The following is a 12,256-nucleotide window of genomic DNA, read 5'->3' on the forward strand; positions in this document are numbered from 1 at the left end:
ACAGAAAAAGCCATATCTCAGACTGGCCAATAAAAAGAAAAGATTAAGATGGAAAAAAGAACACAGACACTGGACAGAGGAACGCTGCCTAGAAGGCCAGTTTTATTGCTTCTTTAATGAGCACAATAGTTTGCAGCTGTGCTAACAATTGCAAAAGGGTTTTCTAATGATCAATTAGCCTTTTAAAATGATAAACTTGGATTAGCTAACACAACGTGCCATTGGAACACAGGAGTAATGGTTGCTGATAATGGGCCTCTGTATGCCGATGTAGATATTCCATAACAAATGAGTCATTTCCAGCTACAATAGTCATTTACAACATTAACAATGTCTACATTGTATTTCTGATCAATTTGATGTTATTTTAATGGACAAAAATGTTTTGCTTTTCTTTCAAAAACAAGGACATTTCTAAGTGACCCCAAACTTTGGAACGGTAGTGTGTGTATGTATGAATATATAGTATTATTATAAAAATAAAAAAATCTTTATATATTGTACACAAGATACAATAAACAAAACATAAGAGTAGCGAGCTCAAACTGAGAGCAGGCCTTTCCCACACCAACTGTTTCGCTAAAGGATTCAAACACTTTGGTGACAGACAGTTGTACTACCTTTAACTCGCTCACGCATGTGTATAACTGAACGACCACAAACCTCCCTGGTCAGTACAATAGCATAAGACCTACAGTTTGTGATTGCTCTGTATCTTGTGTGCGATATATTTGTCAATTATCACCATTTTGATCAACCCATTGTACCATGCTGGTTTACTATGGTTTATTTCTGTAGCCGACATACAAGTATGAATAGAACAAATAATATTTTGATAGAAACAAATGACCTAAAAATGTAATAATGGAACACTTTATAGTGTACTTGCAATGCATACTACTCTACCGATATACAGTACCAGTCAAAAGTCGACACACATACTCATTCAAGGGTTTTTGTATATTTTTTTTTACTATTTTCTACATTGTAGAATTAGTGTTGACATCAAAACTATAAAATAACACATGGAATCATGTAGTAACCAAAAGTGTTAAACAAATTAAAATATATTTTAGATTCTTCAAAGTAGCCAACCTTTGCCTTGATGACAGCTTTGCACTCTTGGCATTCTCTAAACCAGGTTCACCTGGAATGCTTTTCCAACAGTCCTGAAAATATAACATATGCTGAGCGCTTGTTGGCTGTTTAATCTTCACACTGCGGTCCAACTCATCCCAAACCATTCCAATTGGGTTGAGGTCGGGTGATTGTGGAGGCCAGATCATCTGATGCAGCACTCCATCACTTTCCTTCTTGGTCAAATAGCCCTTACACAGCCTGGAGGTGTGTTGGGTCATTGTCCTGTTGAAAAACAAATTATAGTCCCACTAAGCGCAAACCAGATGGGATGGCATATCGCTGCAGAATGCTGTGGTAGCCATTCTGGTTAAGTGTGCCTTGAATTCAAAAGAAATCAGTTTCACCAGCAAAGCACCCCCATACCACCACCTCCATGCTTCACGGTGGGAACCACACATGCGGACATCATCCGTTCACCTACTCTGCGTCTCACAAAGACACGGCGGTTGGAACCAAAAATCTTACATTTGTACTCATTGGACCAAAGGACAGATTTCCACCAGTCTAATGTCCATTGCTTGTATTTCTTGGCCCAAGCAAGTCTCTTCTTCTTATTGGTGTCCTTCAGTAGTGGTTTCTTTGCAGCAATTCGACCATGAATCATGCAGTCTCCTCTAAACAGTTGCTGTTGAGATGTCTGTTACTTGAAATCTGAAGCATTTACTTGGGCTGCAATCTCAGGTGCAGTTAACTCTGACGAACTTATCCTCTGCAGCAGAGGTAACTCTGGGTCTTCGTTTCCTGTGGTGGTCCTCATGAGAGCCAATTTCATCATAGCGCTTGATGGTTTTTGCGACTGCACTTGAAGAAACTTTAAAAGTTAAAATTTTCCGAATTGACTGACGTTCATGTCTTAAACTATTGATGGACTGTTGTTTCTCTTTGCTTATTTGAGCGGTTCTTGTCATAATATGAGCTTGGTCTTTACCCAAATAGCCCTATCTTCTGTATACCACCCCTAAGGAAAGAAATTCCACAAATTAACATTTAACAAGGTACACCTGTTAATTGAAATGCATTCCAGGTGACTACCTCATGAAGCTGGTTGAGAGAATGCCAAGTGTGCAAAGCTGTCATCAAGGCAAAGGGTGGCTACTTTGAAGAATCTAAAATTAAATATTTTGATTTGTTTAATACTTTTTTTGGTTACATGATTCCATATATGTTATTTCATATTTTGTCTTCACTATTATTCTGCAATGTAGAAAATAGTAAAAATAAAGAAACCCTGGAATGAGTAGGTGAGGCCAAACTTTTGAGTGGTACTGTACTTAAACTAGTCAAGCATTAACACCTTTCAGACATACCGTATATGAACGTTCTTTTAAAATAAACTGTAATAGTCAAATTATGTATTTTGTTGTATATATTTTATCATTGCATGCCTACCAAGGTTTGTATTCCATTGTCTTTATGAGTACTTTATGCTGCAGCTCTCCCTTCCTACCACATAACTAAACAAAAAACAGTCTTCAATTAAAATTATACATTATGCTTGCTATTCTACTGTTTATGGAGTAAAGAACTAGAGATGCCATGAAATTGAAAACCATTGAGGAATTGTGATGAGGAACCATGGCCAAGCCACACTAGTTCCTCAGTAACAATGCACTAAAATACAGAAGTGTCAAATGTCAAGAAATGTGTAGTTTATTGAACTATGCAAACATACATTACAAAAGTCAACTTTAAATAATCCCTTCAGGGAAACTGTATGTAATAAACTACAGAATGGGAACAAACTTGTTTGCAAAAAGGCAAAGAAAAATCAAGTAAAAACAGGTGAAGTATCATTGAACATTTAGTTAAATGAAATAAAAGAAAAATACATGTATTGTACAGACCAAATATCAACTTTTAGTGCACATGCTCACAGTACGAAGGCGTTTTGTGACAAAAGGTAAACCACTACCTTTCACAACCTCAAGAAATAGTGGTGGCGAGGAAGTGACAGATGAAGAGAGAGCTGAGAGAAGACAAAACAGAAGTCCTCCATAGCGATCAATTCCACAGTAAATGGAGAGCAAAGAAGGTGAGCGGGCACTCTGCCAGTCTAAAACAGCCAGAGTTGACCAGATGGGGAGGAACCCCGGTAGAGGACAAAACGGTATAGAACTAGAATGCATAGAACACCCACCTCTCCTCAGCAATCAGACCTTTGTATAATAAATGTAACTACTACACTGACCCGTCAAGGACCAGTAATGACAATCTCAGAATGGAACAGAGGGATTCATTCTATTCTTATTGAATAATAAACAAGTGTGGAAGGGGGATGGCAAAAACAATACTTGCAAAGAGACCGCGAAGAATTGCATAGGTAACAGAAGCAATTTATCAAGTAGCGTCTGACAAGGATGGGAGATCTTCAGGGATCGATTTGAGATGGGGAATTGTAATCCTCTCCAAAACAACCAAGGGCTCTAGTAAATCAAAACCATTATCTGGTTTCCCATTGTTGGTCTAAAAACATGATTTATCCTGCGCAGCAAGAAAGTATGTTTGAGTTTATATGCAGTTTTAGTTTCTTTTGTCTCACACTGAAAACATTTGCATTGCGGAGTACATGAAACCAAAGGTACATTATTGCAATGCAAGCACAATCATGTTCTTGACTCTTCCAGGAAACCTGCTTTGATGGAATATTGCCCAGGTAAGTATTCAAAGACAAGAAGAAAAAAAAAGGGTTTTTGATATGCGACATTGCAATCCACTACCTTGTCGATATGTAACAACCATACAATGAACTCTAGGCAACACCGCAGCTGGGTTTACTACTACACAGGTTGATGAACTGTCTTTGATAGAGTGGCTGTATAGGGTCATGAGAATAAGACATAGAAGTGCAAACAATCTAAGGTGTGACTGTGCTGGACACGAAAAGAGTGAGAATGAATGAGCAGCGAGTATGAGTAAAATGGTGAATACAGTATTAACATATACACAACGGTTGGAGACTATGCACGAGTAGGGCCAGTGTTGTCTCTGATATGTGTTAGAATTTAGCATTAAAGTCGAAGGGGGGGGGGGGGGGGGGGGTTGGTTGCAGTGAGCACAATAAGGAATACATTCAGCACAGCACCACGTCTTAAAGTACGAGAACGCATTCTGGAGCAAGTTGTAGGTCGTAACCTACAATACATGGTGTATTCTCAAGATAAGAGATTCTGTCCCAGTGCATATTGCTATAATAATGAAGAAAACACAGATGGCTGTGTTCAAATGCATACATTCTGCATTAAAAAGATGGCGGCATATCGAATATTAAATGTGGTATTACTCAGAGTTTGAGGACTACAATAATTGGCAAACATTTACCTCATGCATTGTCTGTCCTTCCACAAAATGTAAATCATATTAGGCGCGCATACAAATGCCAACCAATACTGTATGCATGCATACACTATGCGTAATCGACATGGTCTGAGGAACACTTTGAAAAAAGAAAGGTGATATAATAGTAGTCATTTTTTGGTTACAACCACATTGGTCACAGGCTTTTACCACATTCAAGAAAAGCAAATATCAGTTTAGGGTATCTGATTCAAGGTAATATATGCTCATGGTTCTATTTCTATGTGAAAAACAGGGATATAAAAGTCTGTCAAAGTGCTTTCAGATTTCAATAAAAATGACATTCTCCTGGCAACTGAAACTTGACTCGTCCAATTGTCACTGTACAGAAAACAGTTTCTCCACCAAAGCCCAGAAAAACCTGCAAATTAAAACCAGACAGATATGACTAATCTCATTACAGGACATCCGAACCCTCCAATAAGGATATTACTTATTCTGTATCCATAATAGTTAAGAGCGGTTTTTCAAATGTTTTTCCCATATTCTGACACTTGCCGATGCTGGCTATTTCTCTGCATTCAATGCCATAATTTTCTATCCTGCATCACATGTTAAGGGTTCCTGATGTCCTTTTAATTCCCTATAGATGCAAAACATTCTCCAATATTCCGTTCTGCATGGCACATGCAAAGCTCCCAGCAGCATTGCGTTTTCTTTTTAATCGAGTTCTGCTTCAGAGTTTTTCAGGGTTAGCAGTGACTCGTGACCACTTTTGGACCATGCCCGACATTTATAAAACGTACCACTTCAATAAAAATACTGGCACAGTAGCTTAAGGCATAGAAAATGTATAGTAAGATCTTATATGCTGATACTAGAACTGTGGAGTACTCCGATAACTGAAATTGCACACATCGCTCTGTACCTACGCCGTAGACCAGGGGTGTCAAACTCATTCCAAGGAGGGCCTAGTGTCTGTAGATTTGTTTCTTTTTCTTTCAATTAAGACCTAGACAAAACAGGTGAGGGGATGTCTTTACTAATTAGTGACCTTAATTCATCAATCAAGTACAAGGGAGGAGGAACAATCCGCAGACACTTGGCCCTCCGTGGAATGGGTTTGACACTTGCAGCAGACAAATAACACGTTTCAATACACACAAGCACACGGGAATCACAGAGACATACAAAAAGCAAATTGCTTTCCCCTTTGACCGTACTTTGCGGTTGCTCTTGAGTGACTTGGCTGAGTCGAGCGGTTCCTATCTTTTTTTGGCTGGTCTGGGGTGCGAGTGTTTCCATAATTCCCACTGTGGTTGTCTTCCTGTCTTCTGGTTGTGAGGATGTGGTTCTCTAAGGTTGGAGGGCGGGGGGCTTGGTCTAGCTGCTAGACAGTCGACGGTAAAAGTAGATGTAGCCCAAGTCTTTTGGAGGCCTTTCTGACAAACACACTTTGTGGTCATTGAAGATCACCCATCTGACGTGGGGGGGGGGAAATAACATGGGTAACACATTGTGTTAAAACCTCATCTATACATTTAGTTTCGTCTTGATTTGCAAATGCCACATTATAGACCACTAATTACAAAATGATCTAAGTAGTCTCTTAGGACAGTGTTTCCCAATCTGGTCTGTGAAGACAGCTAGCCGATCAAAGATAATACTTGATTGACTCCAACACTAGCAAACCCGATTCAACTCGTCAACTATGATCAAGCCCTTGATTAGTTTAATCAGGATTGCTACTGTTGGAATAGATCAAAAATGTGCAGTGCAACAGCTGGTGGAAACAGTGTCTATATAATTCATTTTTAATCCTTCATTGTGAAAGGGGATTGTGGTTTAATCATCTAGCAGAGATAAATGTAGAGTATGTACATTGTGACCGACTTACCTTCCTTCCTTTTTGATGTGGCATACATAATGACCAGACATCGTGGACGCTCCGATGTGGCTGATGAAAGCAAAAAGCTCGTAACCTGTAAAACAGGAAGTCAAACCAATCGTTACACAAAACTACAACTCCCTTGTGAACAGAACAGATGCATTTTGCCTACAGTATACCCATGAGAACAAGCTAGTAAAACTGTGTCATAACTATCGAATCCCTATCTGATCCTATTCAACCAATGCAGGTTGTAGTTGGAGAGACTGTGGTCCATGATTTGCAATTCTGAGTTCAAAATCATATAGGCTGAGACTCTGAATAGAATGAGTCTCCTCAAACATGAAATCTTAAGCCAAACGTGTGACGTAAAACTTCCTTTAACAGGATTGTGTCAGAATGGAAGTGGAAAGAGAAGCCTTTCACAATTGGTGAAAGGATGGTTTTGTTCCAAATGTACCTGCAAACAGCAAGTGTTGCATCATATGGGTGCAGCAAGCAGTGAGCTTTACATTCAAAGCAGCTATATAACTTTTTATCCAGCTCCTGTACCACATTTGTATTTGTGTAATTCTTCTCCTTTTATCATTTCTGTCTTTATCGTTTTGCCCATAATGGTTATGGTTAGGACTGGGGATGGTGGAGCTGACTCTAGATCAATGTATTTAGCCCAATGGTTATGGTTAGGACTGGGAGGTTGGAGCTGATCCTAGATCAGTGTCTCTAGATCATAATGGTTATGGTTAGGACTGGGGAGGTTGGAGCTGATCCTAGATCAGTGTCTCTAGATCATAATGGTTATGGTTAGGACTGGGGAGGTTGGAGCTGATCCTAGATCAGTGTCTCTAGATCATAATGGTTATGGTTAGGACTGGGGAGGTTGGAGCTGATCCTAGATCAGTGCCTCTAGATCATAATGGTTATGGTTAGGACTGGGGAGGTTGGAGCTGATCCTAGATCAGTGTCTCTAGATCATAATGGTTATGGTTAGGACTGGGGAGGTTGGAGCTGATCCTAGATCAGTGTCTCTAGATCATAATGGTTATGGTTAGGGCTGGGGAGGTTGGAGCTGATCCTAGATCAGTGTCTCTAGATCATAATGGTTATGGTTAGGACTGGAGAGGTTGGAACTGATCCTAGATCAGTGTCTCTAGATCATAATGGTTATGGTTAGGACTGGGGAGGTTGGAGCTGATCCTAGATCAGTGTCTCTAGATCATAATGGTTATGGTTAGGACTGGGGAGAGTGGAGCTGATCCTAGATCAGTGTCTCTAGATCATAATGGTTATGGTTAGGACTGGGAGGTTGGAGCTGATCCTAGATCAGTGTCTCTAGATCATAATGGTTATGGTTAGGACTGGGAGGTTGGAGCTGATCCTAGATCAGTGTCTCTAGATCATAATGGTTATGGTTAGGACTGGGGAGGTTGGAGCTGATCCTAGATCAGTGTCTCTAGATCATAATGGTTATGGTTAGGACTGGGGAGAGTGGAGCTGATCCTAGATCAGTGTCTCTAGATCATAATGGTTATGGTTAGGACTGGGAGGTTGGAGCTGTTCCTAGATCAGTGTCTCTAGATCATAATGGTTATGGTTAGGACTGGGAGGTTGGAGCTGATCCTAGATCAGTGTCTCTAGATCATAATGGTTATGGTTAGGACTGGGAGGTTGGAGCTGTTCCTAGATCAGTGTCTCTAGATCATAATGGTTATGGTTAGGACTGGGAGGTTGGAGCTGATCCTAGATCAGTGTCTCTAGATCATAATGGTTATGGTTAGGACTGGGGAGGTTGGAGCTGATCCTAGATCAGTGTCTCTAGATCATAATGGTTATGGTTAGGACTGGGGAGGTTGGAGCTGATCCTAGATCAGTGTCTCTAGATCATAATGGTTATGGTTAGGACTGGGGAGGTTGGAGCTGATCCTAGATCAGTGTCTCTAGATCATAATGGTTATGGTTAGGACTGGGGAGGTTGGAGCTGATCCTAGATCAGTGTCTCTAGATCATAATGGTTATGGCTAGGACTGGGGAGGGTGGAGCTGATCCTAGATCAGTGTCTCTAGATCATAATGGTTATGGTTAGGACTGGGGAGGTTGGAGCTGATCCTAGATCAGTGTCTCTAGATCATAATGGTTATGGTTAGGACTGGGGAGGGTGGAGTTGATCCTAGATCAGTGTCTCTAGATCATAATGGTTATGGTTAGGACTGGGGAGGTTGGAGCTGATCCTAGATCAGTGTCTCTAGATCATAATGGTTATGGTTAGGACTGGGGAGGTTGGAGCTGATCCTAGATCAGTGTCTCTAGATCATAATGGTTATGGTTAGGACTGGGGAGGTTGGAGCTGATCCTAGATCAGTGTCTCTAGATCGTTATGGTTAGGACTGGGGAGGTTGGAGCTGATCCTAGATCAGTGTCTCTAGATCATAATGGTTATGGCTAGGACTGGGGAGGTTGGAGCTGATCCTAGATCAGTCTTAGAGGTCAGAGGTCATGCAGAGTCACTCACGCCCGGGTCCGTCTTTGATCCGGGGGTCTGAGGCGTCCTGGTCTGGGGACAGTGTAGAGTCGCTGTGCGTGTTGGCATTGGAGAAGGCGCTGTCGTTGGGCTCCGTGGTATCGGCCATGTCAGACAGGGCGTCGCTAGTCTCCTCCTCCTCCCTCTCCGTGTGGGTGAAGATCCAGTCCAGCGCCCGCTCCAGGTTGTTGTTCTGAAACAACGAATGTTGGTGACATCATTTCACAGACCTATTTCAGTGGTTGATTACTGACAGTACTTTCTGTTACTGGTATTTTTTTTACACTACTTAAACTACCTGCTTGTTTCAATGAATCCGAAAGAACCAAAAAGTCATAATTAGTAGGCTAAATTGTCATGTAATTACCATTATCAGTGACCTTGTGTTATACAGTAGAATATGCTTCCTCTCTCCCCTAAGTCTTCTCAAATTCACAGGTCTCAGAAGATGGACAATCGTGACTGGCATGCTTCAAGAGAATGTAACAGGATTGACAACATCAAGAGAGCACATGGGGGGAATAATCTGATGCTGCCTGCTTTTTCTGGCCATGCCCAGGCAGGCAGTCAGTCAGACAGACAGGCCAGTGAGGTTGAACACTTCCTGCGTGCTCACTGGGCTTTTATTAGAAGACCCTGGAGACCCTCTAATGTTTCACACTCCTACTCAACTCACGAGGTCCCTGGGCTTTTTTATGAGAAAAAAATGGATGGCAAGGGGTTTGGAGGTGTTAGGAATGGTAAACAAGGAAATCAGAGGGTCTGTTTTCGTAGAGAAAGTTGGATCTATTTTATGCTGACAAGGGCAGGTGACTGATGAAAAAGAGAAAAAGGCACCATCTTAAAATAGCAGCCACTATAATGGAATTCAACATTTATACATTATATCGTGGTGTTATACAATTCAGAACAGAATTTAATGAATTAGTTGTTTCATTTGAGGTACATTGGAGGAACACACAAACAAATGCAAAAAATAACTGTGCTAAAATGACTGTGCACGTATGACACACAACGATCTGACTCATAGAACTGAAAAGCTGAACGAGCCTAGCTATGCACCATGTCGGGCTCGATGCTTGGACTATTTGTAAACAGCATGTAGAACAGGGATCTCAAGCAACCAAGGACATGAAGGGGTTATTAAAACTGCAATATATCAAGTAAACAAGTAGGCCAGCCAAGTTGTTTATAGCTGAGAGGGCATGATTCTCCAGCACGGTTTGGCACTATAGAAAGCCACTCCATCATTCTTACATCAATGGCCCAAATATAAATAGCAAGCCAAAAGTCTGTCAGAGAAATAAAACATATTGGTTAAAAGTTTTGGGGGATATTAACCTACTTAAAACATGATAAGTCGCCCTTTCCATCTTTGCAAGGTTTTAGCTATAGAACAGGCTTTGGATATATGGTTTATTTTACATATTCCACAACACAGTATATATATCTCTACGATAATTCAAATCTGAAAAAGTCAAATTAAAAACCACCAAAGCACTACTCCCTACTGAATGCTTCCTAGACCAGGACAATATTATTTTTGTGTTGTTTCACCAGTGAGTGTGAGCAGCAGGAGCGAAAGAGAGCCACTGACCGTGGCTTTTAGGGCCTGGAGGGTGTGGCGGCGGGGGAAGCCCATGGAGGTGAGGATGGCGATGCTCTCCTCTGGAGGATGGTTGTCCAGGGGGGTGGCAGCCAAGCCCGAGCTGGCCACGGAAGGGCCGGGCTCCATGAAGGTTGGCAGTGCCAGGGGCTCAGCAAAGTCTGGAAAAGAGGAAAGAAGGAGAAAGCTCTACTATAAACATGGTACATAAATCAGTAAATCACCCATTCAAACAAGGGTCAAATCAGGAAGAGCACACTTAAACAAGGATGTGTTCCTAAGGCCTGGTTATTTTTGGGTTATCATAGGCCATAGTCACCCAGTTAATATAGGTCATTGTTAGTACAAGTATGGCATGTTCAGCTTAAGAGAGCCTTGTTTGTGTCGGTCTGCCTATTTGTCCTTGAATCTCTTGGCGAGCTGTAAAGGAGGTGCTTGCTCACTGGGTTTTGTTTGTGAGAGCGAAAAAAAGCCTCTTCATTAGTTATTAGTAACTTTCCAACAACATCACTCTGTATGCAGAAGTGACTATAATATTGTTTAAGACCAACTTATGAATCTACTTTAAAAAATATATATAACAAACAGGGTACAGAAATTAAAAGGAGTAGTTCACAATTTTACAACTAGATTTTGGATGGTTCCTTAACCTGAAGGTAGTCTATGGGCCAAAAGAATCTGTAATCGAGGGTTCCGTTTTCTTTAAACAGCCACTACAAACTTCAGCTAACTTTTAGTCACCACAAGCTAACAATCAATGGAAGTGATGGGGGCATGTAAGCATGTTTGAAAACAATTATGTTCAAATCACCTGAAATCAACTCCATATTTGGTTTGATGTTACTTAAAGGTGATTTGGCCATTTAAAAACAAAACATGCTTACATGCCCCCATCACTTCCATTGATTGTTAGCTTGTGGTGACTAAAGTTAGCTCAAGTTTGTAGTGGCTGTTTAAGGAGAACTGGACCATGGACTACAGTTTCTCCTGGCCCATAGACTACTTTCAGGGTGAAGAACCATCTAACATCAAGCTGGGAAATAGTGAACTACTCCTTTAATACTGAGTTTATTAAACAACTGTAATAAAGCTGAATTTCAGGGAGAGTGCAAAAGAGGCTGGCTGATGGATCATGCATATTAAAAAGCTGATATGTGACTTCCTAACTACAATTCCACACAAGCAATTAAGAATTTAGGAGGGACTAAAACAAAACAGATGGCAGTTTTAAAAAGTTACTATGGCAATAGAACACTGTTCCTCCCCCGTTTTGACCTGATTGGGCCTTAATTGACACAGTTGTTACACACCTGTACAATTTGACTGCGTGTGCTAGTGTTAAACCACATTACAGTCAGGTCCAATACTATGAATAAAATAAAACACTGACCTATATTGTATGCAAAAAAGGGAGAAATTATATTATACTAATACAATTGCTCAGACAAAGAGATTTAACAAGTAATACTTCTTGATGCAATTAAAGCTGGGAAAGTCCGGGAAAACTCCAGGGCTGGATGACATACTAGTTCAGGTATAGCAAACCTTTTTTTTTATGTACCCAGAGGATAGTTTTAGCATGTTTTAACCCCACCTATAAAAATGGTAGATTATCAGATACTCAACCACAAGGTCCGATTTCATTATTACTGAAACAGGACCCAAGTGGTAAATATAAGGATCCAGTCCATTGAAAAAAATTTGAGGCCCCTTACACTCCAGGGTTGTGATGCAAAAGAACTCCAAGGCTTAAAAACAAAAAGGTTTCATTGTGCGCTGAGGATTCATGTTTTCTTTTAAATCCACAATT

At 40.7% G+C, this 12,256-nt stretch overlaps 1 protein-coding gene across 3 annotated transcripts in view; it reads right to left on the bottom strand.

The window, feature by feature from the left end:
• Positions 1-2,767: 2,767 nt before the first annotated feature.
• LOC106613496 (ubiquitin carboxyl-terminal hydrolase 13) overlaps positions 2,768-12,256 on the bottom strand; it is a 58,381-nt gene continuing 48,892 nt past the window's right edge. For all 3 annotated transcript variants that reach the window (XM_014215786.2, XM_014215785.2, XM_014215784.2), the window contains exons 18-21: positions 10,438-10,607; positions 8,832-9,033; positions 6,332-6,416; positions 2,768-5,914 (exon numbers count right to left, since the gene is read on the bottom strand). In XM_014215786.2, coding sequence (XP_014071261.2) covers positions 5,818-5,914; positions 6,332-6,416; positions 8,832-9,033; positions 10,438-10,607 — 554 coding nt within the window. In that variant the 3' untranslated portion in view covers positions 2,768-5,817. The remainder of the gene's footprint in view (positions 5,915-6,331; positions 6,417-8,831; positions 9,034-10,437; positions 10,608-12,256) is intronic.

The sequence above is a fragment of the Salmo salar genome, chromosome ssa10, assembly GCF_905237065.1.
Source record: "Salmo salar chromosome ssa10, Ssal_v3.1, whole genome shotgun sequence".
NCBI classification, from domain to species: Eukaryota; Metazoa; Chordata; class Actinopteri; order Salmoniformes; family Salmonidae; genus Salmo; species Salmo salar.